The 17,270-nt window shown below is 40.8% G+C and overlaps 1 protein-coding gene across 1 annotated transcript; it reads right to left on the bottom strand.

The window, feature by feature from the left end:
- Nucleotides 1-305: 305 nt before the first annotated feature.
- LOC309704136 (voltage-dependent calcium channel gamma-1 subunit-like) lies at nt 306-14,714 on the bottom strand (the record flags this gene model as incomplete). The annotated part of the gene is made up of 4 exons (XM_082529124.1): nt 306-538; nt 945-1,082; nt 3,026-3,100; nt 14,474-14,714. 4 exons carry the CDS (start codon nt 14,712-14,714, stop codon nt 306-308), a joined length of 687 nt encoding a protein of 228 aa, XP_082385250.1.
- Between the last annotated feature and the right edge of the window lie 2,556 nt (nt 14,715-17,270).

Raw genomic sequence — 17,270 nt, 5'->3', positions numbered from 1 at the left:
TCTCAGATCTCAGATATAACTTACCAACTTTTAAACAGTTCTTGGTCCCAATTGTTCTACAACGTGTTGATATTTTGTGTTAATATTTTGGTAAACACTGAATGAAACCAATGGATGTGATCATGAGAAATGATGCAGAAAATCTTTTAATGCTTTGGAAAATTGATCGCAATAATAACAGAAAGAGAAAACATCTCCTTTCAGAGTAAAGTTGGTTATAGTTACAGTTGTTTGTGTGTGTGAGAGTGTGTGGGTTTTTTTCTTTCTTTTTTTTTTTAAAGATATAGCTGTTACATCACCTGTGGCTAATCTAAGGTGTCAGGCTCAGCGTCCATGCATGTCTCCCAGGGGTTACGTGGCATGTGAGGCATGGAGATGAGGAGCAGGGCGACTCCACTGAGGATGAGCAGCGTAAAGGAGGCACAGGCGCAGGTAAATGACCAGGAGTAGTAGTATTCAATCCAGATGGTCTCATCACTGGCGATCATGCGCTTCACAGACTGGCGCATTACTTCGACAGAGATGATGATGCAAAGGCCTGCATGCCAGAAAGAGAGAACTGGTTATAATCGGCTTCAGAAAAAGCAGATGCTTCATTTGCATTCATGCCATTTGTGTTGTCAAGACGGTTCAGTCAAACGCTGTCACAGTTTCTCGTTTATACTAGAAGATTGTCAGTTTTATTTTAAGTTTGGAACAGATCGGCGCTCACACCAATCATAGGTAATTTAACACTTAGATATTTGAAATTGTCACCTCAGAGAAACATCAACTCTATCGGCATTTGACACCTCTCTCTCTCTGTCTCTCACAAACATGAAACAATTTTATTAACTCTGCATAAGTAACATTTATCACCAGTGAAGAGGGTGTGCAACACAATGACAATGACACAGCTCATATTGAGCTGTAAATACAAGGCAAAATCATCTGTAATAGCTGACCTGCAAAGGCAAAAAACATCCCAGCAGGCCGGAGCAGATAGTCCCGCCCTTTCCCAAAGGAGAAGATTACACACAGGGTGCCCAGGATCATGAAGAACAGACTGAAGATGGCAATGGCTGCTGCTGAGATATTGTACTCTGCAGAAAGAGAAGAAAAAAATTAGTAGAAATTAGTAAGAAGTAGATGAACGAAAAGGGGAAACGAAGAGAGGGAAAAATACAGTAAACACGGTCGTCTTTGAGAGCAGGGGAAGAAGAGAAAGTGGAGGTGATTAAAAACCGAGACAGTGGGTAGGAACAGAAGGGGAGGATTACAGTATCGTTTACATAATAATTGTTTCAGTATTGCGCTCAGCCGAGTTGTGTCACAGATAATTAGCCTTTAAATTAGCCCCACTTTTAAAACAACAGCCATTTATCCAAACTGGCAATAATGCCGCTTGCATGACAGATAAGATACTGAAGGCTTATAACAAGATGATTAGAACTTGTCGCTCTCTTCCCGCCCTCTTTTATTTTGTCTGTTTTCCAGATAAAGACAATCTATTCTTTTCTTCTCTGTAACACTCCAGCTGTGACTCAAATGATCCTTGGAGCGTCCTATTCCATTTCAGCACCCTGGCTGGGGAATAACACCGAGTGTAAAACAACCTTACACTCCGTCTTTCCAGTGCAGGTTGTTTTTCAGGACTTTTGTCTGTGTGTATGAAGGTATGTGAATGCATCCCAGTGTTTGTACATTTCAGACACAGTTACCTGTTTGTGCCTCACTGCTGAACAGGTGTTTTCAGACAGTCTGAATTTGATGTTGTTTCTTGTATTTTATTCTACGTAAAGTTTTCTGTTATAATTTCTTTTTAGACTTTAAAAAATATCATATATATTGTTTATTGCATTTGGGGTTTTTTTGGTCTCAGTGTTGTAAGTGATGTTTCCAGCCATACTTGTATGAAACATATTATAAATGCCTTTACATGGAGTCATATAAGCACCATAATAAAGCATGAATCTGTAGAAGTCAAACACGGCTCAATACACCATAAAAATCCACACATAAAGCAGCAACTATACCCATAAATATTTTACATATATTTTTTCATGTATTTCTGCACATATTATTATCATATGAAAGTATATTTATCTTGTATTATTCTACTACAAGATAAAACTATGAATTCTTGTTTTTCCCATTCATCTATTTTTTTTTTAAATATTCTTGATATTAGCAAATTTCATTAGTGTTTACAGGGTACTGTAAATGTCCTGCCCTGTCTTTACACTATATGGACAAAAGTACTTGGCAAGCTACAAATTACACCTACAGGAGCTGCTCAGCCATTCAAACCCCTGCTACGAAGCTCCTGGCAGACAGTTTTGCCAGTGTTAAGGCTGCAGGAGGTTTGTGACTCTGCAGTCTTTGAGTCAGCAGAGTAACGGTGACTTATACACACCATGGCAACCCTGGTTTGCCTATTTGTGGCTAAACACTTCCATATAACACAGCACTCAGTTGGTGATGGAAAATCTAGGAAGAGAGAAATTCAATGTGCTTTTTAGAGTGACCCATTTTTTAATAGATGTTTGTAAAGGCTGACTTCATGGCTAGATGCTTGATTTCATACACCTATGGAGATGGGACCTAAAGCACCTGAATTAAAAAACTGAGAATATATAGTGCATACTGTGTAGTGCATATATACATATACTGTACCCGTGGAGCGTACCTATAACGTTTATCTAAAGCAGTGTTCTCTAAATGTATATCTTTATGTCTGTGTGCAGTGTGTCTTTCTCTCTACCTGAAGTTAAAAGCATCAGCTTGTCATCATAAGAGAGTCGCTTTTTCACTGAATCACATTTACTTTGAAAATACAAAAGGGATAAAAAGATCAAATCTGAGGCTGTAGAAGATTCATTTCTCATCTGATTTCTGAGAGAAATGGTGTGCATTGTATTTATGTTAAAGCTTTATCTTATTATATGGAAAATCAAAAGGCAAACCACAGCGTTCTGCCTGTTTTTTTCAGAGCTGGATGCTGTTGTAACACATGTAGCCTGTGTGGCTTTGAGGAAACACCCACCTTTCTGGGTCTTGACTTCAAAAACTTCAGCTTCCTCCCCCGACGTAAAGTGTTTGAAGTAGGAGCAGTTTTTTGCTGCAGAGTAAGAAAGGATGGGGAAAAGAGGGGAGATGAAACAGGAGGGTGAGACAATAGTGCTGACTGAATCCTTGTAGTCTGTTAGAAAACCATATGAATTAATTACACACACACACACACACACACACATACACATACACACACACACACACGTCTGGTTTGCTATCCTCGTGGGGACATCCCATTGACATAATGCTTTCCCTAGCCCCTAACCCTAACCATCCAAAATGAATGCCTAACCCTGACCCTTACCCTAAACCTAACCATAACCTAATTGTAACCCTGACACTAAAACCACATTTTGAGTGTGAAAATTGCTTTCAACCCCGAGGGGACCTGGATTTTGGTCCCCACGGTGCAGAAACTCCCCACCAGTATAGTAAATGTCAGATTTTGGTCCCCACACACGCACACGCGCACATACATATACAAAACTATGACAAACTAAACAGGGATTGTGGTTTGTTGCATTTCTACTAACCTAAACCTAGTTTTTGTCCATGCTGTGCTTTAAACTACCTTATTTATCAGCTATTATTCTATCAATAGACTTTATGAAACTCATGCCTTATGTATCTAGAACTAATTTCACACGCATGAAACACCTGATAATCATACTATACTGTAACTTGTAACTTTTTTGGAAGTTAATTATTGTTAATATAAATCTGTGTTTTGTGTTCATATACAATGTTCTTGATTTATTACTTCTAACGAGCAGTATTCTGGACTTAAATCTTTATGTCCCTTTGCTGTGAAGGATGGCAATTTTCACAGTACAGTCTGTGGGATGCTCTAACGACTCCAGTCCACACCAGAGCTGCCGATTGATCACACTGACAAAGCTGAACAGCTTCCACCTACATAGATCTGGTAGCAAGGTAACATTACTGACTGACATTTTACAGTTATGACTGATACACTACATTAAATGGTGCATAAGACTATTGTGAGCACTGTGTGCTCACAATAGCAAATGTTTCTTTTTGTAATACTGTTGTGACAATGAACATCTAAACATCTAAACTCTGTGTGTGGCTATATGTAAAGTGGCAGCCCACAAGGGAGGTTGAGAATGAAGATCCTGTGGGACTTCTAGATGCAGATGGATCCAGATACAGATGATCAAGCTGATGATGGCTAACCAAGTGTGCATAGTAGTAGTCGACAAGCAGAGGAAGAAGGTCATAGTGACAGATGTAGCTATAACGAATCATAGCAACATCAGAAAAAAGGAAGATGTAAAGTCTGAGAAGTGCCAAGTGCCAAGGGTGAGTGGTTCCATCAGATCCCACAAACGACATCTGAGATCTCTGTCCAGTAGAGCACAGTCCTAGGAACAGCAAAGATGCTGTGCAGGACCCTTAAACTCTCATGCCTCTGGCAAAAGACCCGTGTTTGAAGGATTAAGATTGCCCACAGGGTGAGTGGAAAATCTGATATATATTGCAAATAAAATGCTGTTAGGCTTTTAGGCATGTACATATTGTCAAGAAAACATACTAAAGCTCAAACTGAATAGGAATAAAAAGGAAATCGAAGGAACAGATGGGCTGGTCTACTGGCATTTTCTCACACAACCATTTCTATGATTCGCAGAGAATGTCCAAAAAAGAGAATATATCCAGTGCCCTGGGTGAAAATGTCTCATCGATGCCAGAGGTCAAAGAAACTTGTTACAAACAAGGTATGCAGAAGAGCACTCTGACCACACAACACATTGAGCCATGACGCAAATAGACTACAGTAGACAATTTATATGGGCTCATCAAAACTGGAGAATAGAAGATTGGAAAAACTTTGTCTGGTCCGATGAGTCTCGGTTTCTCCCCCGAAATTCAAATGGTCAAGTCAGAATCTGACATAAACACCATGAAAGCATGGAGCCTTCCTGCCTTAGTTCAAAGTTTCAAACTGCTGCTGGTGGTGTAGTGAAGTGGGGGAAAGAGAAAGAAAGTAAGAGCTGATACTTTAACTTGTGTTCTTACTGTCTTGGAGCAGCTGTGACCACATAATTTCCTTCCGGATTAATAAAGAATTCAGTTTCTGATTAATTTCTTGGCGCACCTTCGGTCCCTTAGTACCAACTTCGCAGTATTTAAACACCACAGCCCACCTGAGTATTCTTGCTGACCATGCCCATATGGAAAAGTTATATATATAAATCCTATAAAGTTTGTATCTGTCTTGTGTGAAACTTGTATGAAAAGCATACAAGAGTGAAAACAGATATAAGATCCCTTGGAAAAATTATATAAATGAAACTTGTATGTTTTGGATACTTACTAAAACAGTATATGAAAGTAATGAGAAAGTGGCCCCTTTTATGAATAAATCATATAAGCCTTACATGAAGTAGGCCACATCTGATGCAAGTCAAGATTTTTCTTTTTCTTTTCCATATGGGTGTCCACCCATTTATGACCACAGTGTACCCACCTTTTAATGGCTGCTTCCAGGAGGATATTGAATCACTCAGATCATCTCAAACTGATTTCCTGAACATGACAATGACTCCACAGTCACCAGATTTCAGTCCAATTGTGCATCTTTGGGATGTGGTAGAACAGGAGATTTGGATCATGGATGTGCTGCAGACAAATCTGCAACAACTGTGTGATGCAATAATGTCAATACGGACAAAATCTCTGAGGAATGTTTCCAGGACCTTATTGAATCTATGGCATGAAGAATTAAGGCAGCAATGAAGTCAAAACGAGGTCCAACCTGGTACCAGCTAGGCATACCTTATAAGGTGGCTGGTGAATTTATGTAAATTAAATAAAAAGAAAGTAGTCCCAAGTTTGCTTCTTTCTTTTACAGGTAAGCTAATTTAGACTGTAAAATGCTAGCATTCTCCAAATTAATGCTAAGTGGTCGATTAAGGACATATGAAAACAATTCAAAAACAAACAAACAAACTTAGATGTATAAATAAGAAACAGCCCTCCATGTCGTTTGATGGTGACCACTACAAAAAGGTTGGCGTCAAATATTCTCTGCTGCACGGTTCTGTGGCGTCCTTAATACTCACAACACTTAAAAAATCAACAATGATAATGGCTGAAGTTCCTCTTTGGCTTTATGATCCCAGTGTGCTCAACACCCCCTCCAAGTCATAGCAGTGTTCTGTGGCGTGCCATCATCTTAGAATAAAGTTTATACTTAAATCCTTCACTGTCTCCCCTGTTGGCTGTATTCCTCTGAAATGAGTTCACACCGATTTCTACAAGGGAATGATGCATCTCTGCACTTTGCTTGCCCAAACTCTGCTCCTTTGACCACAATCTTCAAAATAACCTCATAGCTGTAGAAAAATGATTCCTGGGTGCAGTCATTTCCCACACATTTATCTATTTGTTGCCTCTGAAGGCAGCTTGGCTGAGAGCGAGAGGTGGAGTGGACCTTAAAGGCCAAGCGAGTGTCCCTTCGTTCCCTTCTCGCTGAGATTAAACCCATAAAGCAGACAGGTGCTTTCTCTGTCTACACAGAGATGGACAATGTTTGTGTGCCGGTGTCTGCCTATATGTCTGCGTGTGTGTGTGCATGTACTACGTGTGTGTACCAGGCAACAGTGGGGCTGTTTGTTACTCGGGATGAGAAAGAATCACTAAAGAGGTAACCTAGCAACAGGCTGCTGCAGGTCTTGGCTAGCCTGAATGCTATTTGCACATGTAAAAGCATATCAAAGGGACTGTGCTCGTATGTGTGAGCGTGTGCATGGGTGTGTGTGTGTGAGGCTGGAGGTGGGGCCGAGGTCAAAGAGCAGCACAGACATTATACAGATATTATTAAAACAATATATTATATAATACACAATAAATTCTTTTTATCGGTCATCTCTCATTAAGCGTTTTTATCTCTGAGGCTAATCTAATCTGACTTAATATGTGTTTGTGTGGCTGTGAGATTTTCTCCTGTCTCTCTGAAGACCATTATCTGCCTTCCACACAAAGATAAGACAAATAAAAGACCCTTAGAATTACGCAAAGAAGCTCCAAAAGACAAAACCGCTCTTTAATTGTTTTATCCTGATTGAGAGTTTCAATGTTGAAAGTCATAAAAAATGGTTGTTGCTAGTCCTCTGAAGCTTCCCCGTCTGTTTGCAGTTTATGTGGATAACAGTGATTTATCCCCTGAAATTTGCTGCACTTTTAAGTAAGTCTTTGATTTCAGTCTGTTTTCTTCTATTAGCTGTCACTAGCTGCTCGTCAAAAAAACAAAGTTGAATATTGTCCAACTGCTGCCCCCTAAGCGCCAGACATTCGCAGACATTTTTATAGCCTGTGTTGTGTTTTCAGGCTGTTGCAGACTTGAATTCAGACAGATACTTCCAATAATTAAGTGTTGATTAGAGATCTAAAACATCTCATCATACAAACACAGCGAGTCAGGTTGAACCCGGTTCAAAAGCAAAGTTCAGTAGATGCTTGATCACACCTAGCTGTCTACATTCATCTAATGCATTAAACTGATATTTTGTTTATTGTGAAATGGTCATAATGACACAGCCACTCCATTTCAACATAATAAATAGACTTGAGAACGCTGGATACTTTCTCTGCTTTGGGCCAGATTCTGCAAACCCTATAGACTGTAAAGTATATAGTCACGATGCTGCTTTTACATGAGCAAGACAGCTTGGAGAAATAGCTTAACAATCTAGATGGAACACAAATGGTGACAATACAAAGTCATTAAAGAGCAATGTATTGTTTTTCCCTCCAGTGTGGGCAGGATTTAACAGTGCTCAGTCTCCATTCTAACAAGCTGATGACCTCTGTGGAAAGCATGGAAATAATAGAGCCTCATTGTTAATGGAGCTGTAGCTACGCACAATGTTACGACACTTTCAATTAAAATTTAATCTAATTCCAGTAACCCTTGGGGAGTGAAAGTTTATGAAACACACTGTAGCACACAACTATAAGTGGGATTTATGTATTTTAAAAATAATACACAGATGTATGTGCAATAAATCTGGAAAAATACAGGTTGATGGTTAACAAACTAAGTCATCATTATGACTTGTATACCTAGTACCTAACAGATATTTCACATTATGATCTTTCAACTGCATTTTTTATAATGTAAAAGCTTTAACAGAACTTGTTTGTAGCTTCAAAGTTAAATCAGAGCCTCAGATTTTTTGTTGTTGTTGCAAAAGTAGCATGCCAGTCTCCACATAATCATTTTTGTTACATTATGTGATTTGCTGATTCATTGAACGAAAAAAAAAGATCATACCACATAACTAGAAAAACTCAAAGTGTTAGAAGATGAAAAGTCCAGAGAATAAATCTCTCTTTTCCTCATTGCTTAAAACAGACAGAAGACAGGGCGGGCAGCTCAACACATTTTCTATCCGAGGTGTCAAAAGCCGCCGGCATCGTGGAGATATGCATACGTGATTCATCAAAACAATTTAACCGCACTGCTGCTTTGTGCGTGCCAAAAAATTGTAACTTCTGTTGCCAAGTTACGGTTACCCTGTTGTTAGTATGATTGCAATCCAGCACAAACATTAACATTTTGAATTTTAGCAAAAGCACGCTGCCCACAAATAGTTAAAAAAAAAACCAAATCAAGCACGATGGTTAATCTAAACAGTGAGCATTCACAGAAGAAGAGAACATCTGGGTGCGTATCATCGACCTTGCAGTCAGGGTAATGTGGAGATTTAGTTCCAGGGGAGAGTGATTAGGACGAGCTATCGCCTGTCATTTTAGTTTCACCTCTTTCCATTAAACTCTGCTGCTGCCACCTTCTATCTTTGATGTTCAGCTTCCAATTTACCCATTCCTTACTCTTCATCCTCCTCGCTCTACCTGTCACTATGCCCGTTTCTTTCTTCCACCTTAGCTCTTCCTTTCAGTCTTCCCCCAGTTAAGCATTCCTGTGGTTTTTGCACTACGGTTAAACAGAATTGCTTCTATGTTTTTAAACATAATAATCTAGAAGATTGTACAGAATTTGCTGCAGGATTGTCAAAGAAAACATAATATTAGGTAATTAGGAAACTGTTCTGGTTTTCTAGCTAAACAGAGCGACCGGGTAGTTCTGGGTCAATGTGAATGGGATGTATCATGGTGGTATTTGAATGGCTATTCTACCTGAGCACCAGTATCTGGGACAAAACAGCACAGGAGAGTCCTCACTACCCTCATGTCTCCTGTGTGTGTCCTGACCTTTATTATGAAATTTAAAACAGTAAAGTTTCTTAGTCCTCTGCTCATCCTGCAAGCGACACCAGCCCTGAGCTCTGTAATTTCTTTTTATATATTTCTAATTTACATATCGTGGAATGATTCATCTGAAATTTTGAAGCTGTGAGTTGTTTTCTGAATACCAAATTCCAGCGACACACCTCCGCAGTTTTGGGCTCTGCGCTCAGAGCGTGGTTGGAAAGAAAGAGAAAAGGGTGGCTCAAGGGGATGTTGGTTCTACTGTGTCTATGAATCGAGGGCATTTGAAAGGCACTGTGTCAGAGGCAAGCTTTTATACTTGAAGGTGTTTTTTGGAGCTCCAAAAAAACACCATGATGGTTGACCTCTTGGAAGTAGGGCTGGGCCATATTATACCGTTCACGGTAATACCGGTATAATGTTAGGCAACGATAGGAAAATGAAATATCGCGATAGAATGGGAGTAAAACGCGCATGCGCAGTGCCTTTGTTTTCATACGCACATGGCCGATTGTTGAGTGAAACAGATGAACCAGAATTGGTTTGTAAAAATGGTGCAACTTCCGTGATGTGGAACTGGTTTGGTGTTTGTCCGTCAGATACACAACAAAGCACATTTTTTTGCAGAACATGCAAGCGGCCGTTGTTATTGTCATATTTGTCGGACTAAGATGCTCTTAAATCTGGGAGTAATCTGGGTCCTAAACTCCGTATGCTTCAGGTCAAACAACACTGCAGCATCACTTAGAGTTAAAAACTGTCTAAATTCTTTCATCTTTAATAAAACGATCAGCATTGCTGCTTTACCAGGTGTAACTATAAAGTTTAACTTCCAGGCATCCATGAAAACAAAAGTTATTACATTTAACGGAGTTAGAAGTTAGCAGGAAGCTAGCGGAAGTTAGCTCGCTAGTTTCGCTAGTTACCTAAGCATGATATAGCATGTTCTGACTGAGAGATTTCTGAAAAAAATCAAACGTACAGCTCTGCTATCACTTCCAACATAAATGAAGATAGGAAACTAAACAGCAGTGACGTTTGTAGGGTTACTGAAGTTGGGCTAGCTGGTATATAATGATGTGCTACGTGATCGCTAGTGACACAGCTATGTTAGCATAACATAAACAGTGAAGCTGGAGGACGAACACTAACACTTTTCCACTTATAAAAGTTAACGTGAAGGTTCTTCATGGTTAGAGACAAATGCAATCGCATGGCAGGATACTGTAAACAGACCAAACTTCAGTCAGGAGAACAACTGAGATAATCCATCCACAATACGAGGTTAGTCATTAATATACTGCAACAACATGGGAATAGAGCAGCTGCCAGAGAATTCAACATTAATGAATCAATGGTACAGAAGTGGAGGAAGCAAGAAGAATGAGTTTAATAAAGTTTGATTTATCTGACTGCTTTGTTTCGCTTAATGTGCCTTATAATCCCGTGCACCTTATGGTCCGAAAAATGCGTACTGCACACTGCAGTTTAATGTTGCAAAGCACCTCTTTTTAACTTCAGTGGATATTATACATGGTTATGCTCAGGATATGTCAGCCCATTTCTACTGGAAATGCCTTTTGGTTAAACTTTCAGCAAGGAATTTGCATTTGCACTGTTACATTTTTATAAAGCTTTAATGTACATAAAAACCAGCTTCTTGTTTAAGTGAAAATAAATGGAAGGTTGTCTTTTTGCGCTAGTAATGTTGTGGAGTTGTATTTTGTCTCGCATCAATTATACCGTCGGTTATATCGTTATCGCAAATTTTCAAATATATATCGTGATAAATATTTTTGGCCATATCGTCCTGCTCTACTTGGAAGCACTAAAACATCATTGATAATGAACTCTTCTCCCTCGCTTCTCTGAGCACATATGTGAAGGAACACATACGTGCGCACAAAAGCACCATTTGTGCTCTTGATTTCCCAGCCGAGCTGCATGATGCGATCCATAAAGGGTTTGTTTGGTTTTTACAGCACTCAAGCTGTCATGCGTCATTTGTGGGAAGCTAATTTCAAAAGTCATTTGGGTTCACTGCTTTGCTGCCGCTGTTACGCAACCCCTTTCGCAAAAGCTGTGTAATTGTGTCTATATGAAAAAAGGGGTTTGTGTACGCTCCTCATGACGACTGACTCCCCCTCTGTTTGGGGAAAATGCAAATCTGTGTTATTAAGTCCAATAACTGCTGCTTGCTTGGGTATACTCTTCATCAAGGATGTAATCTGTTATAGTGCACTCATGAGCAACCTGTTTTTTTTCTTCTTTTTATGCTTGACACATTAAATTTAGAAGCAGATAAGGTAACACAGGTGTTAGCCAGTCAGCCCCTCTGCTTGCTTTTGCTTGTCTTCAGAATCTGGCATGCTTGTACATATTCCACATATTTTGGTGTCATATTTGTCGCCTGGACTAATAAATCCTAAACTATCAAAGTAATTAATTAGAACTGCATGGCCAGCCACACTAATTGGATTTTAGCTGTTGTCTGCAATCAATTAGAACAGTCAATTTTACTTTTCAAGGCAGACCTAGTTGCACGGTTTTGTTGCCTGGCTTTTTAAATTCAAACAAAAGCCCCCTTATGTAAAAAAAAAAAAAAGACACTCGAGTATTTTAGGCACATACAATGTGCGCTCTACCTAAACCCTCACCGCTCAGCCTCATAGCACTCCATCAAGAAACAAGAAGACCTCTGAAGGCAGAGGACGGCTGTTTCTTCCGCAGTCCTCTCTCGCCTCATGTCAAACTGCGCAGACCTGGCAGACTGATCTGGTGGATGGAAGTGGAGAAAAGCATCTCAGAGGATGCGTTTTGACACCTTTTCCTGGGCACTGGAGCGGGTCAGTCAGCCTGGTAAGGATGTTCAGTGACACAAAGCACAAAATAGGCTGACCAATCAGCGTCTTGCCCTGCGACGTCTTTGGATTACAGTGCATAAAAGGAAGCTAGAACTAGAGAAGCACCGCCATGCCTACAGAGAGCAACAGGGTCACAAATGAGAAGAGATGGGCTTGTGTAACCAAAACTATTCAGCCTGTCGTGGGAGTAAAATGCTAGGGCAACCACACACCAAAATCTCTTAATCTTTTCAGTTGATATAAGAGTGACTCATTTTCTCTCATTACCCAGATGTGAAAGCATCATGGTGGTTGTGGGAATGTAGCCAAGGGGTGTCTGACAAAACAGCTGGTATATTTTTTTTGTTTCTCACTGCAGACCCGGAGAAATGGAAACAAACTTAAGGCTAAGCTGAACTCTTGGTGTGGCGCCAGAGAAGCACTTGAGATTTCGCACAAATATTCCGACACTGTTTTAGTGCTTCTGTCAGGCTGTGATGGTTGTGACTGGATCATTTGTCATACTACATGCTGCCCTTCATGCATTCCACAGGTGACTGACTTGTCCACGACGAAAACAAATCCCCAGCAAAGGTCTTAAAACACAAAAATGTATCTGTGACTGTTTTTGCAAGGTGTTCAGATTTTTATGACAGGTAGCTGTCACACTTCTTTTCCACCTGCCTTTTGCCTCCACCTCAATTTGCATGAGATACATGCAGTAAAATAAGGTGCAGCATCATCTTTCCTGACAGAAAGTCCCATCTCTCTCCTCCATCTTCAGACTCTCTAAAAGAGCACCCAGTCTCGCTCTCTCCACATGGGCATTCCTGCCTTTACACGCCCAAGCAATCGTCTGTTTCTTTCCCCCCCAAGTCTTCTTCATTCCTCCTGAGTCTCCCAGGTGTACTCTAACTCATGAGCTGGAGCGGGAAGCCACACTTCATTAAGGCCTGCGCTGATCCTGAGGTGCTGAAGCCGGAGGCAAAGTCAATGACAGAGTCAGAGCGAAATCTTTCAGTTAAGCTGCGAGGCACGCACACATAGCCAGAGGCCAGGGAGAGACACTCTTTACCCCCAGGGCTGGCTCTGTTCAGAGAGAGTTTCTAATTAAAGACTTTTTTTTTTTGGTGGAAAAAGAGTCTTAAATAAAAGCTTGACTTGTGTTTTTGACTTATTTTCAGAGTTACAGTATGAAATGTTATGCAAGTATCCAAAAGGACTTCTAAAATGACTTTGAAAATTACCTGACTTTTTGACAGATTTTGCACCATCTTTGGCTCTCTTGTACTTTTGCTTTCTTTTTTTTAACAGCTTGCAATTAATGGAGTTCTTTCCACAGCTGAGTGAATTTAAGCATCCTTCAAAACGCTGTTTATCAGCGGCATCAGAAAAAAATCCTTAAAAATGGCTCTCTAGACAGTTATATGTCTATTTTGATCAAAGCCAGTTGCAAATCTGTTTTGACACTATGAGTCAGACAAGACAAAAGAGGTATCAGTTAAAAAGCATCCGAGCTTTCATTTTAATATAGAAAGAGTCAGACTGTATTTTGACAAATGATGTAAGACTATGCTGTTTTCTGAGAAACAGCAGGGAAATTAGAGGAAAAGGCTGTGAGATAAACTGACTTTTATTTCTCTTTGTACTCTGAAGGTTGAAGAGCCCGAACGGAACAAAATCAACAAAGTCGTGTTAACTGTGAAGTACGGCAAAAAAATAAAATAAAAACTCCATTCGCACTTCCGTTGCGAACTTGACTTCAGCCGTTGGAATGTGCTTAATTGGCAGTCTGTTCAGTGACTTCCTCTGAGGAAGATAATAATGGTTCGCTGGGAAGCTGGTCATAGAGCTGTTAAACATTCAGTCCAAGCACATGTCCGTGTGTGTGTGTGAGTTTGTGTGAATGCATGCACACATGCCAGCACGTGCCAACATATGTGCTGGCATGTGGCATTGTATGCGTGTGAAAGGAGAAAATAGAGAAAGGGACAGCTGCACAGATGGAAAAAAAAAAGCTGACCAGCACTGCTGCAGGCTCACACTGACACTTGAGCCTCACACGTTTAGAGAATGGGTTTGTTTCCAGTTCCTCCTAAAAATAGTTTTAGGAGGAATGAATTTTTTTCTTGGTATTTTATCTATTCAATTATATGGTTTTATAGAGCTCTAATTATTATTCACCAACTCCAATCCACATGTCACAAAGTTTTCATCTTCTCACTATAACTCCTGAAAACTCAAGCCAGGAAAGCTTTCCATCAGCTACCACACAACAAATCCACAAATCAGATTAAATTAAAGATAAATAAGACATGAAGATCACCTTGACCTCAACTTACCTCCAGGTAAGCTGATTGGCCCGCAGCCTTTGCCCTGAGGGTCCTCTTCCACGATGAAGATGCTCTTCTTGCAGAGCCTCCAGAGGCCAAAGTGGGCCGCCTCGCAGGTGGCGTTGAGCTTCTCCACCCGGGGGCTGAGCACAGCCCAGTGGTCAGTCACCACCGCCGCCAGCATTGCTGACATGCCGACGACGATCACCACGGATGTGATTTTGACCTTGGTCGCCTGCTCCTCGAACATGTTTGTGGTCTTTTCCGAGCCAATGACGCAGGTTTGCACGTCCCTGCGAGTGTGCGAGTCAGTCAAGGTTGTCTTTGTGCTGTTTTTCTTCAGGTCCTTGGTGTCAGATGTTGACTCTGGAGGTTCCCACGTCCAGACTAAAGCTTCACTTCACTGCTGGTGTCCTCTCCTTCTCTCCAAGGCTCTTTCTTTCTCATTCTCTGCTTTCTGCCTGGTGGTTGGTAAAAAGGGGCCAGATAACAGTGCCCTAGTTTCTACCTCGCTCCTCTCTTCCTCTCCCTCCCTTGTCGCCTTTAGTGAGCTGAGGCCATTCAAATATAAGTAGACGATGTACCTGATAGAGCTGACACCTGTACACTAAACACTACCCACCAAGTGGGTTAAGATCAGATGCTTTCAGTTTAAGTTTTGCTACAGTCTGTTGATCATCTGTACTTTTGCAGTTTGACTGCAACATCAAAGATGATACAGTAAAAATCTCTAGCAAATGTTGACAGTGCTTTTCAATATTTCACTGATATGCCAAATACAGATCAATCCATCATTTATCCAGAACATTCACTCTCCCATCTCTCTGTCATATTCTTATTCAGTCCAATCCATTTCCAGCTCAATTGTCTCAGGCTCTCTGTGCCAGGGGACTCCCGAGGCAAAGATGTCCTCTATTAGTTGTCTTCTGAATAAGCTGATCTACTTATTTAGCCAATCAGAAGTCAAGGTTTGACCCAAGGGTCCCACCTGATGCCAGCAGCTGATCCAGATACAGAAAAACACAAAAGAAGCCTCTAAAATTTGGGGTTTATTCGACTGACAGAAGAGTGTTATTTAACACACGTGTGTGTGTGTGTGTGTGTGTGTGTGTAAAGACTGAAATCCTACAGGTGTCTTTGGAAAGCTGCACACAGAAGTGTTTTCATCATACCCCAAATCTGATTTTATACAAAATGCTTTTAGAGGTGTAACCAAAAAACAAAATATGACACTGTTTGAAGATGGGGGAAAAATCTGGTAAAGCCTGATGCACTTCAAAGGCACAATCAACCATTTTCCTATGAAAGGCTTGAATAAATGGACATGCTTTTAATAAACCACTGTGACCCACATTAGACAGGACTCTGGCCCATTTTCTGTCCTGCAACACTCACACAGCTCTGCGCTATTAAACCACTGAAAGGCAAAACATTAAACCAAGAGCACACAAAAAAGAAAAAGTCAGGGGAAAGTCGCTTGAGAGGATGAAGGATATAATACTGGCACACCAGTCTGATATCTCATCTTCTTAGAAATGAACTTAATGTGTGAGGATCAGAGTGTTTTGTAGCCATCAGTAACTAACTCAACCTAGAAATTGATCATAAAAGATAAATCATCTCCTATCTGTCTTAAATAAAGAACACCCACTGTGGGGGGCCAGAGGAGATGAAAAACAGTTGTGTTCATTATCGCATCTCACCTGCAGCGAAAACTGCTTTTTCTCCCAAAGGGCCAGTCGCTCGTCAAGTCTGTGAGAGCAGCCACTTGTCTCTAACTGTGTAATAATAGTGTCTTTTGGTGCTTCCTGTCTTGCAGCGTGGCCCTCTGACCTGCTTCATTTGCTCGCGATCCCCCGGTGACTGTGGAGAGACCAAACACCTCACAGCGGCGCAGTCTCTAAGCAACAGCCGTGTCATACTGGAGGGATCACCCCATGCCAGTCGACCGGCGGGGAGAGACACTGAAAAGAGATGACAGCATCTGGCAAGAAGGCAGCTCTGACTCACTTGTGAGTGCCACTCGATGGATTGTTATCAGCATTACCGGGAGTATCACATGTGAGCCGTCAGTGCTGGAAATGTGCAATGACAGTAACGAAACGTACAAAAGCACCTCTCCTGAAATCAGGACTGCCACGTCTGAGCTCAGCAGTGATTAACTTCAATTATGGCAGCCAGCTTCCTTGTTAGAGTTTTTATTCCGGGATGAAAAACAACCTTAATTGGTGGCTAATTTTACCCATACCAGACTAGATTGCACAGCCTTCAGAGGGACCCAACTGTATTCATTTCCTAATGACAGGCAACATTACTCAAGCTAAATTAGATTACCCATGCCCCAAGGCCATTTCTATGAAGGTCATGTTAATATTCTTCTATAAAACGATGGGATTGGATACAACGCACGTTCGCCTCGGTGGCACCACCCTCACGTTTTTGTCTTGTTCCAGCAAAAGCTTTGACCATCGATTTATGGGGCAAGGTTTAGCTAAGGGGATTTGGGATGGTGAATTGTGAGTTAATTGTGAGCATGGGTTGAAGAAAAATGAAATTAGACTGAAATTACAAAGGGTTGGTTTAGCTGCTGTACAGCAACATCAGATATTAACATCTGAAGATAACTCCCCTAATTAGATTAAAATGAACCAACACCAGTGTGATTACACCTATAAATGAGTAATGCAGTTTTCATTTTGGATGCGAAGCTAAATGTGGAGTATCTCACTGTGTATCCACCAGCACACATGATGCAGATATTCCATATATGGTGTATTGTGCAGTAATAGCAGCTACAACACATTTG

Source organism: Aulonocara stuartgranti (genome assembly GCF_965226115.1).
Source record: "Aulonocara stuartgranti genome assembly, chromosome: 4".
Lineage (NCBI taxonomy): Eukaryota > Metazoa > Chordata > Actinopteri > Cichliformes > Cichlidae > Aulonocara > Aulonocara stuartgranti.
This window is presented reverse-complemented; position numbering and strand designations above follow the sequence as displayed.